The sequence below is a fragment of the Lissotriton vulgaris genome, chromosome 6 (assembly GCF_964263255.1).
Source record: "Lissotriton vulgaris chromosome 6, aLisVul1.2, whole genome shotgun sequence".
Classification (NCBI taxonomy): domain Eukaryota; kingdom Metazoa; phylum Chordata; class Amphibia; order Caudata; family Salamandridae; genus Lissotriton; species Lissotriton vulgaris.
This window is the reverse complement of record NC_141694.1, coordinates 1,095,871,470-1,095,888,860: the sequence shown is the minus strand read 5'-3', so window position 1 is coordinate 1,095,888,860 and position 17,391 is coordinate 1,095,871,470. Positions and strand designations below refer to the sequence as shown.

Here is a 17,391-nt window from a genome sequence, read left to right as displayed (position 1 = left end):
ATGGTCCAGGGCCTCCTAGATAAGGAGTTAACGGCATGGTGTGAAAACCAACAGGCCGAGCGTGGAGTGGGGTCCCGCAGCAGGCGGCGGCGACTAGCAGCCGGAGTGGCGTCCTATGGACAGAGATGAGGGCAGGGGCCCTCACCCGAAATCACAAGTCAAACTGGACAAATACGCTTACAATAAGGACTTTCCTGCACTAACCGAGTACACAGGCACCACTGAAAAAGTCTCCGACCAAGAGGGAGCGACGAAAGTGATGTTAGAAGATATAATGTCAGCACTCACTAAGATTCAGACGATGGTGGGGACCATCTCCACTGATGTCTCATTCTGAAGGGCGGATTTATCAAAAATGACAGCTAGAGTCACTGAGGTTGAGCAAGTGACGAAATCTTTGTCAAAAGATACCACCATGTTGCTTATTAAGGTCAGCCGTCTGGAGACAGAAAATAAACTCATGGCAGAAAAGCTGGACGACGTACTGACGGAACAACGTGAGAATCACGGGAATTCCTTAAAGTGAAGGGAACCCAGCCCTGGACCTCTATGTTGAGGAGCTTATCAAATCTATATTCCAGCCCAGAGGACTCTCCAACTTTTTCTCTGTGGAAAGAGCGCATAGAGGGCCCGGGGGTAAGCCTAAACCTGGGGCATCCCCATACCAGTCTTGGCCCGTATTTTAAACTTCCGCGACAGAGATGCTATATATTGCAAACAGCGAGGGTGGCCTCACCACTCCGTATTCACAACTCAGTTGTATCTTTCTTTCCCGACTATACAGTGGTGGTGTCTAAACATCGTAAAAGCTTCCTCGAAGTAAAGAAAGAACTTAGGCACAAAGAGCTTCCATACTCCATGTTGCTTCCGGCGAGACTGCGCGTGGTGACGGACGGAAAGACCTGGTATTTCGAATCACCAGAGGGCGCACATGATTGGCTCGAGGGATGGCGGCGAGTCGAGGGACCCAGGCGAATGGAAAGAAGAAGGCAACCGCGTTGAGAAATAGAAGACTCAGCGGACCACGGACGGGGTAAGGAGGAGGATGGCACACAGCGACTTGACAATGAGGACTGACGAGTGGTAATATTACACAAAGGAGATAGTCTGAAACAAGAAGACGGATACACGGTTTGACCACATGCATTAGGGATATTATAACAGTGTTAGAGACCCATAAGATATGCTCCTCGAGCGTGAAGAGGAAGGGCCTTGGACCGGAACAATGAGACTGGACAATGGGCTAAAGCGTGCCATAGTCTCTAGATAATTCTTGAGGAGGGGATGGACTGCGGAACTCCACGGACTTCTCTCCCCCCCTTACACGCAAGTACTGTTGACGGGGTTGAAGCACTCTAAGTTGGGGTGGCGGATGGTTGGGGTTCCATCTGGCAGGTAGGGGGAGGCAAGGGGGGGGGTACTTTTGCACTGTTGGTTTTTTGGGGTTCCTTCTGTATTTCCTGGGCTGCACACAGTGGGATGTCAGAGCGGACACCAATGGGTTGGTCGGAAACTGGCCCCCGTCTGAAATTAGGTGCGTTTCTTCGGCTGTATATGCTTCCTGTGGACAAGGTCCACCTTAGAAGGCACCGTCATAAACGCCATGCTGAGAATTTCACAGTGTCACAATTTTTAAGTCAGGAAGGTTTGGGGTTGGGGAGGAGGGTGGGTGGGGAGGGAGGGAGGAGTTGGTATTTTCGTACACTGAGGGGGGTATGGGATGAAGGGGTAGTTTTGTTTTTTCAACGATGTTCGTTTTTTGTATTCGTTGTCAGCAAAGTTTTCAGGCATAAGGCTTTCTTCCTCTTTTTCCAGCAACCATGGTACGCATGTAAATCCTTACCTTATCACACATGCATCATCCAACATGGCAGCACAAACTCAAGTTACCCCTGATCTCGCAGCGCACCCTACAACTCAAGTGACACCCCTGTCCGTGCTCACATTGAATGTACATGGTCTGGGCGACAAAATAAAGAGGGATTTAGTTCTACAGTGCTTGAAACTAAACTATCTCCGACCATACCCCAGTGCTACTGCTATACACATGTTATCGCGAGGTTAGGCGACGCATTTATCCCATTTACCCGGGTTACCTACAGGTCCCTAAAATTAGAAAAGCTGTTCTCACGGCGACAAAGCATTATTTTCAGGAGAATGCTGCGTCAGTTGACTCCCCAACTACTCTGTGGGAGGCGTACAAAAAGGACCTCAGGGGGCAGGCCATTTTCTCTGTCACGGGGCATAAGCGGGAGAAGCAACGCGACCTACATGACATAGAGCTAGCACTACATGAAGCCGAGGCCCAACACACCAGAGACCCCACACCGGCGTCAACCTAGAAACTGCGTCTTACACAACAGCAGCATAAGAAATATCTTGAAGACTTGACCAGGTCGCATCTGACGGCTACCCAACACAAATATAGGAGACTGGGGACAAAGCCGGGAAGCTTTTGGCATGGCTAGACAAAAGGGAACAGAGTACCAAATGGATAGCGAGGATTCGGACGGCAGAGGGGAAAATTACAAAATACCCGCATACCATAGTACACGCATTAGCGCATCATTTCCAGCAGGTGTACACATCGACCTATGAGATGTCAGTAGAGGAAGCACTAGCTCGCATTAAAGATATTGCCATGCCCGGGCTCACTCCGGAAGCAGCTCTCACACTTGAGGCGGACCTCACAGTAGAAGAACTACAGGTGGCGATAGGGTCATTGCAGTCGGGCAAAGCGGCAGGTCCCAATGGCATCCCCGTTAAACTGTATAAGAAAACGGCAGGAACTGTTGCCCCCACCTGTTCCACATGTATAATGACTGTTTACAGACGGGAGAGTTACTGATTGATCAGAGAATGGCCACAATAGTGGCGATACCCAAAGCCTGAGGATGACTGTACCTCATATCGCCCAATTTCGTTGATTAATGTGGAGGCTAAAATTCTGGCAAAACTGCTGGCTATTAGACTAACGCCGCACCTCGCAACCTTGATACATCCGGACCAGTCCGGCTTCATGCCAGGCCCAGGCAGAAACACAGCACCAAATATGAGACGTCTGCATGGAGTGATGGCACGCATCCCATATCTTCAGGCGCCAGCTGTCATACTCTCCCTGGACGCGAGAATGGCGTTTGATATGGTGGAGTGGCTATTCTTGTTTGCAGTGCTTCGTCATTTAGGCTTCGGCCCTAAATTCTGTGCATGGGTCCATCTGCTTTACACCAAACCGGTAGCTCATGGGACAGTTAATGGGCACATCTCTGACAACTTTCCTCTGGCACGGGGCACCCGCCAAGGCTGTCCCTTTCCCCACTGGTTTTCGCACTGGTACTCGAGCCATTAGCGGCGTGGATTCGTTGGGAACCAATGATACGGGAAATCAGATGGACGGAAGAGTCGGAAGACCGCATCACGTTGTATGCGGACGATGTCCTATTATATATGGCATCTCCCAGGCGCTCCATACTGGTCCTCCCGAATATCTGAACTCTTCGGACGGGTGTCAGGATAACTATAAATTGGTCCAAATCTATACTATACGTGCTGCACGGCCCTCTGCCGCAACTACCCAAAGACTCCCCGCTCATGATCGTGGATGGTATGTTCAAATGTTTAGGGATCTAAATTACAGACAACTCCGAAGACTTTTACAAAAATAACCTACTGCCCCCACTGGAAAGCCTTAGACGGGACACAACACACTGGGGGACATTGCCACTCAAGCTGTTGGGGAAGGCGGCGCTTTTTAAAATGATGGCGCTTCCTCGTTTTCTGTATGTGCTGGAAAATACGCCATTTGTGGTGCCCCCAAGCTACTTTAAGGCAATAGAGGCCCACGTCTCCAACCTGCTTTGGGGACACAAGCCGGCGCGCATAGCTCGCGCTAAGTTGGTTCGCAGCTGGTACAATGGGGGTGGATAGCGCTCCCGAATATACAGTTATATCACTGGGTGGCACAATTATAGATCAATCTGTGGATACACGCCACCCAGGCGGATCCGGCGTTTAAGGCAGACAGGGTGGTTTTGGGTGCGGGTACTATGCTGTCTCCCCTTTACGATAAGAAGCGAGCCAAATCTCTCATAGGACCCACAAAGCAGACAGTTGCCATATGGCATGCGGCACAGATTAAACTGGGTTGGCAAGGGACCATAACCCAACTCACCCCCTTTTGGGACACGACACAGCTGGGTCAGCTTAGGAATAGCAAGGGCTTTGCCCAGTGGGATGTAATTGGCATCTCCACGGTGGGGGACATTTGGCACAAGGAGGAGGTAATGCTATTTGAGTGCCTCCAGCAACAATATGAGTTAGCGCCCACTGAACGTTTTAGATACACACAGCTAAAACATGCTCTGACAGCGGCCCTACCACCAGGTACTGAGGTCCAGGAAGCCTCGCCTCTCGAGGATAGGTTGCTGAGGGACTGCATGCATAAGCGGGCTACGTCATTCACTTACCGGAAGTTAATTAACAACTTTCAGACCCACGACATTGCTTAGAGGGAAGTGGTCCCGCGACGTTGGTGACATTGACAACTCGGACTGGCAGGAGGCACTTGCCTCGCCGATGGAGGTAGGTATAGCCTCGCGACTTAGGCTGGTACAACTCAAAATACTACACCAAAACTATTTCACTAGACTTACCCTGCATACAATAGGTAGAACATCACATCCATACTGCCTAAGGAGATGTGGGGAGGAGGGGACTTTTTACCATACCATATGGCAATGCCCAAAGATCATGGACTACTGGGTGCAAGTAATGAGAACAGTATCGCAAGTGGGGGAGGTGTCATTATTGCCAGAGCCCAAGAGATGCTTTTTAAATGTATAGGAGCCGAATGACCTTACTCATCCTATGCAAGACTGGGCCACTCTGGGGCTAATAGTTGCCAAGTGCAATATTGAACAGAAATGGGGGGGCAGCAGAAGTGCCGACACTCATCGCATGGTGCAATGACAGACATGGCAATGATAACGAAAAAAACAGTGTTTGTTAATCATGGTTGTCCCAAGAAATGGAGCAAGATCTGGGGGGCATGGAATGCATTCAGGGCAAATATCTGTGAACCACCGCAACACCTGGTAGATGAAGGTTTGGAGGATGACCTTTATGTATTGTGTATTGCTGTAATATTGTACTGGAAATTATAATGCTGGTTTTTAATAAGTGCAAGTATCATCTGGAAGAACTATGCCTTGATAAAGCGGATTACAATAAAAAGAGTTAAAAAAAAAAGAGGCCACACGGAAGCACTGAAATAGGTCTCACAATCACACCTTCTCTTACCAGTGGTGTTTTAAGGTTTTGAAGCACACTTAAGTCAAAGGCATATTTAGCACTACGCCTCTCTGCTTTTTTAACAATACACTACCACAAAAGGAAATTCAAATTCTTTTAAGGTAACACAGGAAACACAAAAGTTTAGTCCGGTCATTTGTGTTTTTTAGCTTTTGTGCCAGCCAGTTTCAAAACACTTTAGACTCTTTCAATCATCATAAACTGGTAAACTTAACACACATCTTGACTAATACGGCAGTATACTAATAGGAGCAACTGGTCAAATGATTTTGAATGATCTAAGATGATGCAAAGGTTCAGCTAGATTATTTCCACCACCTATTCATACAGAGATGGAAAATATAGCCACATGTCCTGTTGATTTTGAGAGCGCTCATAGTAACTCACCTTTGAAGTGTAGGCTTTCCGATTGTTTTTGCGCATTTCAGTTCTATGCTAGTGGACGCTTTCTTGTTGCTTCCACAAACATATCCGTTGGAATAACTTACAAACACAGTATCATCTGGAAGAGAGTTTAAAAACACAATAATAAATTAACTCTACTTCCTAAAATGAAAATAGAATCTTTGAATCTGAATTGACCCTTAAAGCAATAATTGACTCCATACATGTGTACATGTTATTATCCACAAATGAAGTGTGGTAGGAGTGGAGCATGAACATTTCCCTCTTGTGTAACGTCTACCCGTTACTGCTCACACCATTTATCCACAACTCAAACTATCTGGAACAGATATCTTATGAAATCACATGCACCGAACTTCCAAAGACATCACTGAACAGACTTTGTGAGGTGGGGCTTTTGTTCTGGTGCTTTGTGCTTTTCAGAGGATGTGGACACGCATCATACCCCAAGGCCACAAGCAATGTAACAGATGTTTAACATCCAAAATCTTTTTTTTTTTTTTTTAGCTTCAAAAACCTTTATAGAAGGCAAGTACAGTTGAACAGGGCAGGGTGCCTACAACCTTGTTCAGGCCGGCAGCGTAGTGAACAAACCAGATATAGCAGTATTATCAATCTATAAGTACACAGCGAGCCGCCTACAACCACTTCGGGCCGGCCGAGTCAAGTTAAGTATTTTTTCTTGAAATTGGTTTTTTTTTAAAATTGTTTTATGCAAACAAACCAGGCAGGTTAACGTACTGTCAATATTTTGCATGGAATCTTCATTTATACAGCCATGTATGTACATAGATCTGATTACATTATAGTGCATCACATATTTTCAATACAATTCTCTGTGTAGTCGTCAGAGGGCATGCATTCCTCCACGGGGGTATCCCACACTCCGTCACACATTAAGAGGTATTGGCTGTACAGGCCTATTACTGACGTGCATCCATGTGCAAGACAGCTAATGCAGCTATTCCAGAACACACCACATGTAAGTAACAATAGGGATTTGTAGCCCCTCACAGCAGTTCCCTTTGAACGGATATTTTATGGGACCAGTCCCGACGGTGTAGCTAATGGGGGCTCACGGGGTGCGCCAGTAGGTAAGATGTTAGTGGTGACCAGATATCCCTGGGTCTGGAAGTGCTAGGTAGCAATTCGGGCATAATTGGTGAGTTGTTCCTGACAGTAAATCATATCATTAAGCCAGGTCTTAAATTTAGGTGCCCTCCCTCTGCCCCACCTACAGGCAACCCCATCTCTTGGCCATGAGCAGTGCAAGGGCTACATATTTGCGATGAGTCACTGTTTAACACAACCTAACAAGGCCAGCAATGGTGTGGGCTCGATATGCGTGTTGGTCATCAAAGTCAAGGCCTCAAAAACATGTCCCCAACTCACTCCTGGGCATTCCCAGGCTAGGTGCAGAAAATCAGCTTTTGGAACATGGCACCAGTCACATCTGTCTGTGTTCCGTAACTGATACTTGTGCATCTTGATCGGCGTATAATACAATCTATGCAAGTATTTATAATGTATGATGTTCAGCCTACTGCTAGCGGAAACCCGCTCAGCCTGTGAGCAGCCATATTCCCATTGATCATCTGTGAGTATAAAACCCAGGTCTTATCCTCAGCGTGTGAGGGACGGCGTGGTCGATACTTCCCGCTGTGTGTGGACCGTGCAGTATATCAGTGAGACAAGGCGTTTGGCTGTCGCATTTTGAAGGATCAGCTGCAGTGGTGCAAGTGCCGGGGGTTCAGCCGGAAATTCCGGAGTTAGAGACCGGACCCCCTGTTTAAGCCGCATATACAGAAAGGTGTCAAGCGGGGTTTGTTGTACGCCCTGAAATACACTCTCCGAATCCTGAAATTGCCCATCATGATATAGGTCTCCTCAGGTACTAATGTCTCCCAGGATAATGTGGTATATTTAAAAAAGGTAAAGCAATTAGGGTAGTATCACCATTTTAATTAGGGACTCCCGCCCTGCCACAGAGAGAGGGAGCGTAATCCAACGGGCAACACAGTCAGTAATGCGGTTCAGCGCAGGACCATAGTTAAGCCGCATAAGGTCTTCTTTGTTTCTGGTAACTCGGACACCCAGGTACCGCAGCTCGTCATCCCACCACTCCAATGGGTAGTCCGGTGGAAAGCGCGTTACTGTCAGTGGGTAGAGGCAGGACTTTCCCCAGTTTATTTGAATCCCCGAAAGTTTCCCAAATACAATGAATTCCCGAAGGAGCGGGTTTAAATTTTGTTGGGGGTCTCTAACATATAAAGTGATATCATCGGCATACATCGAGATCAGTGTCTGCCTCACGTTACACCGCAGGGCCAGCCTCACTGCCAATGGCTCTGTTGCTAAGGCAAACAGCAAAGGGGACAGTGGGCACCCTTGTCGGGTGCCTTTGGTAATCGAGAAGGTTTGAGATGTATGTCCATTTATGAGCACCTTAGCACCTGGTTGGTGATACAGCAGTCGTATCCAAGACAAATAAAGTGGTAGGAACCCCATTCGCAACATTATTCCAAAAATAAAGTCCCATTCAATGGAATCAAAAGCCTTAGTGGCATCCAGGAAGATTACCGCCAAGGGTAGGTCTGGGGAAACATCATTTAAAATAGTAAAAAAAGAGTTCTCAAATTATGGGAAGTGACCCATCCGGGAACAAATCCAGACTGACTTGGAAGGATCAAATGCTCTAACAACAAGCTAAGACAATTAGCAATGAGTTTCGCCAGGATTTTGGCATCAAAATTGAGAAGGGAGAGCGGCCTGTAGGATCCGCTTTGTTGAGGTGGCTTCTCGGGTTTCAAAAGGGAGATAATGAGAGCTTCTCTCATGAATGGTGGGAGGAAGCTCACCTCTAGTGACTCTATATAGACCTCGCGTAGAATAGGGCCCATCAAATCTATATAGGTTTTGTAAAATTCTATCGGAATGCCATCCGTGCTAGTGGCTTTTCCTGATTGCATTTGCATGATGGCTTACCTAACCTCATCCAAATCAAAGGGAGCACACAGAAATGTGCAGTGCACGTCGCTTAACCAACCCAGGGACACATCCCCCAGATATGCCTCAAGGTCCAAGTCATCCCTACTGGTAGTAGTGTAAAGAGCTTTGTAGTGATGTGTGAAAGCCTCAAGTATGCTTGCGGTGTCTCGACAGTGTGTCTCATCTGAGCCCTCCAGCTCCACCACGTAATTGGAACAGCGTGGTCTTCTAATTGTTTCTGCTAGCGCCTTGCCGGGCCTCTCTCCCTCCCCATACCTGCGAGCTACCCAGTGCTTGCCTCTAAATCGTGTTTCTCTTTGTGCGATGTCCATGTACTCTGTAAGCTTCTCTCTGAACGTGTGTTGCGTAATCCTATCCGGTCTGAGCGCCAGCGTTGTTTCCAATGCCTTGAGCTCCGAATATAGCCTGTGAAGTGTGTTGGTGATGTCTTTTAGCAGCCCAGCCCCTTAAGATATGCAGAACCCTCGGAGTGTGACTTTAAATGCTTCCCAGATGGTCTCTACACTCTTTATTGTGCCTTTATTCCTTTAAAAAAAGTCCTGGATCTCCTCCGCCAGTTCTTCCTGGAAGACTACATCTAATGGTATACGAGCATTGAGTGTCAAAGCACACCTTGGAGGATTAAAGTCTGCTGAGGAAAATGTGAGCTTGACTGGCGCATGGTCAGAGTATGTACTAGCTAAATGCTGCACCCTGCGTACCGCTGGGCAGAGTCCCCTAGAAATAATCTAATAATCTAGCCTCACCCATGACGCGGATTGTGCTGTGTAATGTGTCCCTTCATGTTTCAGGGGATTGGTGTGCCTCCGCGCATCAATCAACTGGTATTCAATTTGTGTATCCTGTACAACAGTGCGTGCCTTGGTGTAATGGTGGGGGGCAGGGTGAGACCTATCCAGGCTCAGGTTATAGGTAAGATTGAAATCTCCCCCCCTTATGATGTGATTAGACCCTATCGCATTGATCACCACCCATAACGAGGTAAAGGAATCCGGGGCGTCTATGTTAAGCCCATAACAGCATGCTCGAGTTACTGACCAGTATGGCGGTTCCCCTTGCGTAGGATGAATAGGACGAGAAGATTCTGTGTTCCGCCATTCTGGACGCAAACATATTGGCTCTCTAGGGAGTGAAGTGAGTTCCTTGCAGCATGGCTATATGTGTCTGGTGCCTGTCCAAGTATGTCAGGACCTGCTTCTTTTTCCTTGGATCCCCCAATCCCCTGACATTCCATGTGATAATATTCAGCTATGCTGTGTCTGTGTCAGCCATGTACCGGTTTCTCCGATAAGGTCATGCTGCGCCCCTGAAGTGCATTACACTGCAACCATGTGTGCACAGTACATAATGTCATGTTGCATGGCGAGCATTTCATCTGTATTCTACCTGCCAACTCTGTGATCCTGGAAAGAAGATCAGCATCATGTACGCAATACAAACTTGAAGTAATCAGTTCCCCTTCAACTCCCACCCCCACTTACTGAAGCAACACCAACTTGCCAGTAAGACCATCCCACCCTCCCTCCCTTACTCCCCTCTTTGGCACCAATAGCCAACCATCCCGCGAATGTCCGCATTGATCAACAGTGGGGAATATGCCCATTGGGGGCCAACCTTAGGCTACAGCACAATTCCCTCCCACCCCTAGAGCCCTTCTTAGATGGTATATCTAGGTCTAATGGGGTGGAGAGTGCCTGGTGTACAGTGAGTCAGCTCATCACAGCTTACCAATTACGCAGATTACTTGTCCCTTGAAGTAGGTCACCGGTCACACATCCAGCCTTTCCTGTAGCGATATATCAAACAGCTATTTGTAATAAAAAATAACACTGCGAGAAAAATAAAAGGGATAACGTTCATTGTGAGTCCTCTTCTGCTCCTGTTGAAAAGGATTGCTGCGACGCCGAGGGAGTCCCAATAGTGCGATTCGTACCCTTCAAATGCTTGAGGAACTCCTCCATTTGCTGTGGCTTGGTGAAGAAGCATTGCTTCCCTTGGTGTGTGACCCTAAGGCACGCAGGATATAACAATGCATAATCGATTTGGGCCAGCCTCAGTTTGTTCTTAACATCTATGAATTTGCGCCTTTCCTCTTGCACAGTAGGGGTGAAGTCCGGATAAATTAAAAACTTGTTGCCGTCGTAATTTAGTTGTTGCTCGCTCCGTGCCACCCGCAGCACATCTCGATCCCTATAGTTCAAAAGTCGTGCTATTATGGGCCGTGGTGTGCTGCCGGGCGGTGGCCGCGGTCCCAATCAGTGATGGGCCCGTTTTACTATGTACTGACTGAATAAGGCCTCCACACCAATCGAGGACAATAACAGTTGCTCCACATACTCCTCCATCTTGCCCGTGTTGGTCGACTCAGGAATGCCTATTATGCGAATGTTATTGCGCCTACTGCGCGCTTCCAAGTCCTCGTTTTTGGCAGCAATCAGTTTCAAGAGTTTGTCCATTTGAACAAGTTGCATCGTGGCTCTGACTGCCGTGTCCTCGGTGTCAAATATGCACCTTTCCGCCTCCTTGAGCCGGTCTTCATGCCCATCCAGCTTGTGAGCGATAGTCTATCAATGCGGATGGATGCTATCTACTTTATCCACGACGGTGGCAAATCCCTGGTGAACCTCCTGTAGGATACTCTGCACATCTGCGGTCTGTGCCGCCGCCCCCTTTTGTGTCTCCTCTCTCCTGTCATTATCCTGTTCTTCCTGCGGGTCTCCGGTAGTGGGCTGCGCCGCTTAAAATTTTTATTTGGGCTGTCTAGTATCAGGTATGCCCATGGCGAGTCTGGGATACGCCCCAGTTTCTCTAGGTCAGTTTTGTTGTCGACTTCTTGCGACCCAGTTTGCCTGGACACTCAAGGTAATGTGTTATCCACGGAGAGCAGAGCAATACTGCTGTGTAGCGAATCTATGCGTAACGGGTGGATGGGTGCTTTCAATCCGTTAAACAGTACCCCGACTGTAACCAGAGCCCCGGTGTCTCTTCTCTTGAATTACAGAGTCAGGCTCACCTTCCCTCCTCATGGGGTCCACCGCCCTCTAGGTCTCAGTACCTTATAGCCTTGTCGTCGTCCAGGCCACCTCTAGGAATATGGCACCAGTGCATGTTCAGGGGTATCAGAAGGCACATCCTGGTTTCTCTCGCTATGTCTCTCCAGCATGGGGCATAGATTCCGGAGAGTTCCGCAGGCGGCTAGGCAATATCCCAGTGCAGTTCTTACATAGTGGCGAGCAGCTTCCCAGCCTAAGCTTTTCTCCTCATCGCCTAGCGCTTTCACCGCCTTTCACTTCTGGGCTGCTGGGGCATCAGCCGTTCTTTCTCCTGCACCTCCACCAGCAATCAGAGGAAGCTCACCTGGGGGTCCTGGAGCCTCCACATGTGCTGCCACTGTGTGCACTCCTCTCTTCGCCACAGTCAAAGTCGGTCCCTTTGCAGAGAATGTGCCGGGCCGCGTCAAACACCCGCTAGCGCGGTTCTCGATGGCAGTCAGCCAGGTCTGCCTGCACTCAAGCCAGCAATGCAGCGCCAGGTGTAGGTTCTGTGTGCCACTTTCGGTGAGCTTACTTGCCCTCCCGGGCGGTCAGCAGGGAGTATATAGTGGCAGGCGCCACCGGTCAGACATGGGAGCAGCAGCGTACTGTGCCAGCTTTTGTGTCCTGCCCACTGCACCAGTCTTAAATATTGTCACCTCTCTCCCCTGGTAGTAGGCAAACGGGGCTCCTCTGCCTTCCGCTTCACTACGGGAGCAGTCGCGTCGAGCCTCGGGTTTTTCTCTCTCGGCACGGCCAGTCAGGTTTCTCTCTGGGGCCTAGCCACCTCGTGGCAGGCGGCGGTCTCACGTTGCGATCGGGGCCAGCACCGCTCTCCACAGCGGCCCCCTCCTTCCTTCGGCAGAGTCGGCAGCACAAGAGCTGCGCAGCCCTAAATCAGCTGAGATTTCTAGCGGAGCTCCAGCAGGACCCCCGCAACGTTATACCGGCACGATGGCCCCGTAGTAGAGCTGCAAGTAGGATAAATACTGGATAAATGCACCAGGCTGCAGGAGCCTCACTGGTGTGCGGCCATACTGCTTGTGCGCCACCTAGCGCCCCCGTTTGACACCCAAAATCTAGTTGTAAAATTCTAAATAAAAAATCTGATGGAAGGAGGTATGTTCTGCTACTGTCTTGCTTGTGGATGTGAAGTTCGTAATATTTTTTTAAAAAATACTCTATTGTTGCTTTTGTTTTTTTACATAGAACCAATACAACCATTAAAACTAGCCTTCGCCAACAACAATCGTTTAAAGAGAAATAGCGAATGTACCCTTATTAAAGGTACTAAACGTGCACAGGATATCCAATAACCAATTCTGAAACTGACAAAATATTAAGAAGAGTAATGAACAAGAAAGTAAACAAGTTAAGAGTACTAAATAGTAAAAAAAATTTTTTTAAAAACCAGACGTGATTGTATATAATAAAACCAGTTAAAACCCCCTTCCCGGTCAGCCAGTCCCGCCTACACCACAGTCATGCTGTAATGCTTAGGGCGAGAACCACTGCAAATCATAAGTATAATTTATATGCGAGTAAATCACGACCAAGGAGGTTGTTAATGGGGTTGCCAGGGGGTAACTATGGAAGAAAGGTGGCCACAAACAACATGTGGGGGGTTGGAGCGTGGGTCATGGGCGGCACTGGAGAACCAAGGCGCATTTCTCAGGGGGTGGGGAGGAAGATCCCATGGGTCAGGACTAGAATGAAGTCACTGATGTATAAGAGGCAAGGTGACTGGAGGGCTTGGCGAGGCCCAGATGCGCTCTATCAGTGCTTGCAACTGGGTGTCCCTATTGTCCGCAACTTGAAGTTTGAGAAGGCCCCTTGCTTCTTCCCTGTGAAGAGCAGTGCCCTTAGCTGAGGTCCACTTGTCGTAATTGGCCCGGCCGCATTAGCGATTAGCTGAACCTATACGTTGTCCTCCTTAACTTGGCTATATATGAAAACGCCATTTTGAATGTTGCGGTGGCCATCTTAGACCATGAGCGTCCTCGTGGCCGGCGTGCCTTTTAGTCCGTTGTCCGTTCCACTGACCACCCCATCTGCCCAGCAACAGGCTATTTTTAGTATTGGTCAAGCCGCACATGCGCAGTTCCCACTGACCCGTAAGCCTTCAGGAATGTGCACTAAACTGACCAGCGGAGTTGTGCCCCCTCCAATGAGCTGGCAGTATTCCAAAACATGACCATATATGTCCTTAAATGTGTCTTAACTTATGCCGCCTATCTTTTATTGCCCCAAAATTGTATATAAACGGGGTCACACCGGTGTTCGGTGTGATACCTCTTGCATTACCGAAGGGTGCTGTTTGAGTGTACCACCACCCCATGGGGTCTTAATAAACTTGTTCTTTGCCTTTTACAGTTTCCGTGCCAACAGTTCTTGAGTGTAAGTGGGTTATCTCCGGAGCGTGTAGGCCTTGGGAACCCCGAAATACTTCAATTGGCGACCACGAAGGGACTCATCGGCGACTCGGATGCCCGAAGGAAAGGTCGTGACGAAGGCTTGGAAACTCGCCATGGGCGCGCGCTGCCACGAGTGACCCGAGTCTTGGCTGCCACGGTGTCTTTTCCTTCCCTTCCGATCTGACCTTCCAGGTGGCGCCGGTCTCCGACTGAGTCTTCGAAGTGTCTGCATCGCTGAGACAGTGCCGTTTGGCTGATTTGGCTTACAAGACCTTGGCAGTTGGAATCTGGACATTTGGGAATTTGGGTAAGCTTTGTGTTCGGTAAGGTAGTCTTTGGACGCTTACTGAAATTCTGTGCTTTGTGATCGGTACGGTAGTCCTCGGACGCTTGCCGAAGTCCTACGATCTACGTCCTTTGATTTGAGTTAGCTAACATTGTGAATCTGTGATCTTTGAACTTATATGTGTAGTGCACTTCACATAGGCAGGCATGTAGAGATGTTTCTCTAACTTTGTTTTTTTCCTTTGAGCGGCACAACCGTGTGAAGAACTAAGTGCCATTTCGTCCGGTGTCACGCTTTCGTGATACTTTTCGAACATGCCTGTTTTCAGCACACTCCGAGGAATGTGTTGTCTTGGAGAAGGTACCTCAATTAGGTTAGCAGAAGCACAGCCGGCTCCCCCAGAGGGAACACCAAATAGGGAAATGTACATAAAATTTGGCCTTCCCCCTATTATGTACAGTAAATTATGGCATAAGTATACCAAGGCCGATCCTGAATTGCAATGGCCTCTACACGGGTCGTTTGATTTAAGTAAAATACAATTTGTAGAGCAATGTCTGTTTCAACGTAGGTCTAGACAAAATATGTTTGATTGCGTGCGAATGTGGGAGAAAGCGGCGCGTGAACGAATGAAGCGTGAGGTTGCCTTGGCGGACAAAGAGCAGCGCAAGGCTGCTCGTGATAAGGCTTTACAGCTTGAGGAAAAGGAGGCTCAGGAGAAGAAAGACAGGGAGGAACGGGAACGTAAATTGCAAACGACTGGTCAATTTCCTATCCGCCGACCACTTTATCCTGTTCTTAATAATGAAATCGATGATTTTTCTTTGTTAGAGCGGTCGCCGCCTCCGTATGTTTCACCGACGGCTCCGGCTGCAGATTCGGAGGACGACGGATGGGATAAGTCGGACAAGAAGGGTATATCTGCTCTCAGGTTCACTACGGAGAGGTCTGCTCATTTACGCAGTTGGGCTCGTAAAGTGAATAAGCGTAGTGTTACTCAGGACCAATTGTTAACAGAAAAGAAAGGGTGGTCGGATCTTGAATTGATGTATTTTTTGTCTAGTCTGGCGGATGAAGTTGTAGGCGCATATCGCGACCTTTCTGGTATGTTTGAACCCAAAGCGTTGTCAGTGTATCGTGAAAATTTGACTAAAGGTGATTTTGATCTTTCAGATGTTGATGACCTGTTTGCGCAATTGATCAAGCTGCGGGATGAGACAACCCGATTGAGGGAGGAACGGAAAAGGAGGCAAAAGGAGTCCGAATTGGAGAATAACGGGCAGGCTAAAGAGTGTTCTCTCCGTGGTTCAGATAAGAGTTCTGCGTTGCATGTTATGCCTATGCGTGAAGCCGCGCCTTTGTATGTTCCACCAAAAGGGGAAGGTACGGATGATGATAAATTGTCGAAGGATGCGAAAGGGTATTTTGTGTATAATTGGGTATACACGCCATGGAATAGAGCAGATGTCATGGCATTGAAAAATTCTTTACCTGATCTTCGGAAGAATCCGGCGGCATTTTATGAGGGGGTGGAGGGGGCTATATCGTCTTGTGTGATGACTCTTGTGGATATAGATTTGTTTTTTTGGTTAATTTTACCACCTGATATGTGGAGGCAAATTCGTAAAAATAATGATGAAACGATATTGGGGGGAACATGGAAAGAAATAAATGCTGCAGATCTGGATAGAGAACCAGCATGTAAGCCTTGCCAGCTAATTCTAGACCTTCCGGCAGCTATCTTGAATAAATTAAAAACGCTTGTTCCCTCCAAAAAGATTGATTGGACCATGTTAACGTCGTGCAAGCAGAAACCCGATGAAACGGTCTCAGATTTCTTTACACGCTTCGAGGAGGCGTTTCATGATTACAGTGGTCAATCTTTAACTGACGATACGGGTCGGCATTTGTTTGTAGATAAGTATTTGGCTAATCTCCTACCAGAGATTGCAAAGCGATTGAAGTCGAGTGAAAGTTCCTGGGCCACGGCGACCCCTGCGTCCTTGTTAACTATGGCTCAGTATTATGAGCGGCAGGAAGTGGAGGCTAAAGAAAGTGTAGAGAAAAAGGCGAAGGAATTGAAAACGAAGGTGATGTTGGCGCAGGTTCGGGGAACACGGGGTAGAGGGGATGAGAGAAGTAGACGAGGTGGAGGAAACGCATCATATGGTCGTACGGACATTGCGGAGGATCAGTGTGCTTATTGTAAGGAGTTTGGGCATTGGGCCGAAGATTGTCCGGTACTTCGTGAACAGCGTAGTCAGCGTGGTCGAGGAAGTGGAAGGTCAAGAGGAGGTTATACTGGAACGAGAGGTGGCGGAGGTGATCGTAGACAGGTTGAGGAGAGGGGCCGTGGCCAGGACGAACGAAATACGTTTGATAGGCGGAATCAATATCAGATTTCGGAGGGAGAGAATGTGGAACACCAGGATTATGTGCATGCATAGGATTGCGTAGGATGGGGTAAGGAATCAGTTGAAGTGCCGGTAGATCAGCAAGGTCCATATGTAACAGCGGGCATTTTGGGTTCTACTGATCAATTTCTAGTCGACACAGGAGCTACTCGTAGCGCTTGGTCGAAAAACTTGGTTCCGAGGGCTCCCCTGTCTGGCGAAATGATTACGTGTGTAGGGTTTGATGGCACACCCTCCCCCAGCCCATTGTCCAAGCCCCTTGCACTATGCATAGACAAATACTTTAGTTTTGGCCAATTTTTGTTATCACCCCATACCCCAGACAATATCCTGGGCATTGATTTGCTTAAATATTTTCGAGCGACAATACGTTGCGCTCCAGAGGGAGTGCGGGTTATTCTGAACGACAATTACCCTGACCCTGACAGATTTTATGCCATTTTAGACATCCCTGCTTTGGCCTCTCTGCCGCACACGTTGTGGGCGACCTCAGATACGGATGTGGGAGAGATGCGTATACC

General features: G+C 48.2%; 1 protein-coding gene across 1 annotated transcript in view; it reads right to left on the bottom strand.

Annotated features, from left to right (window-relative positions):
* IGF2R (insulin like growth factor 2 receptor) overlaps window positions 1-17,391 on the bottom strand; it is a 1,757,136-nt gene that overhangs the window by 157,084 nt on the left and 1,582,661 nt on the right. The window contains exon 42 of the mRNA XM_086927157.1: window positions 5,698-5,812. Within this exon, the coding sequence (XP_086783283.1) occupies window positions 5,698-5,812 (115 nt within the window). The remainder of the gene's footprint in view (window positions 1-5,697; window positions 5,813-17,391) is intronic.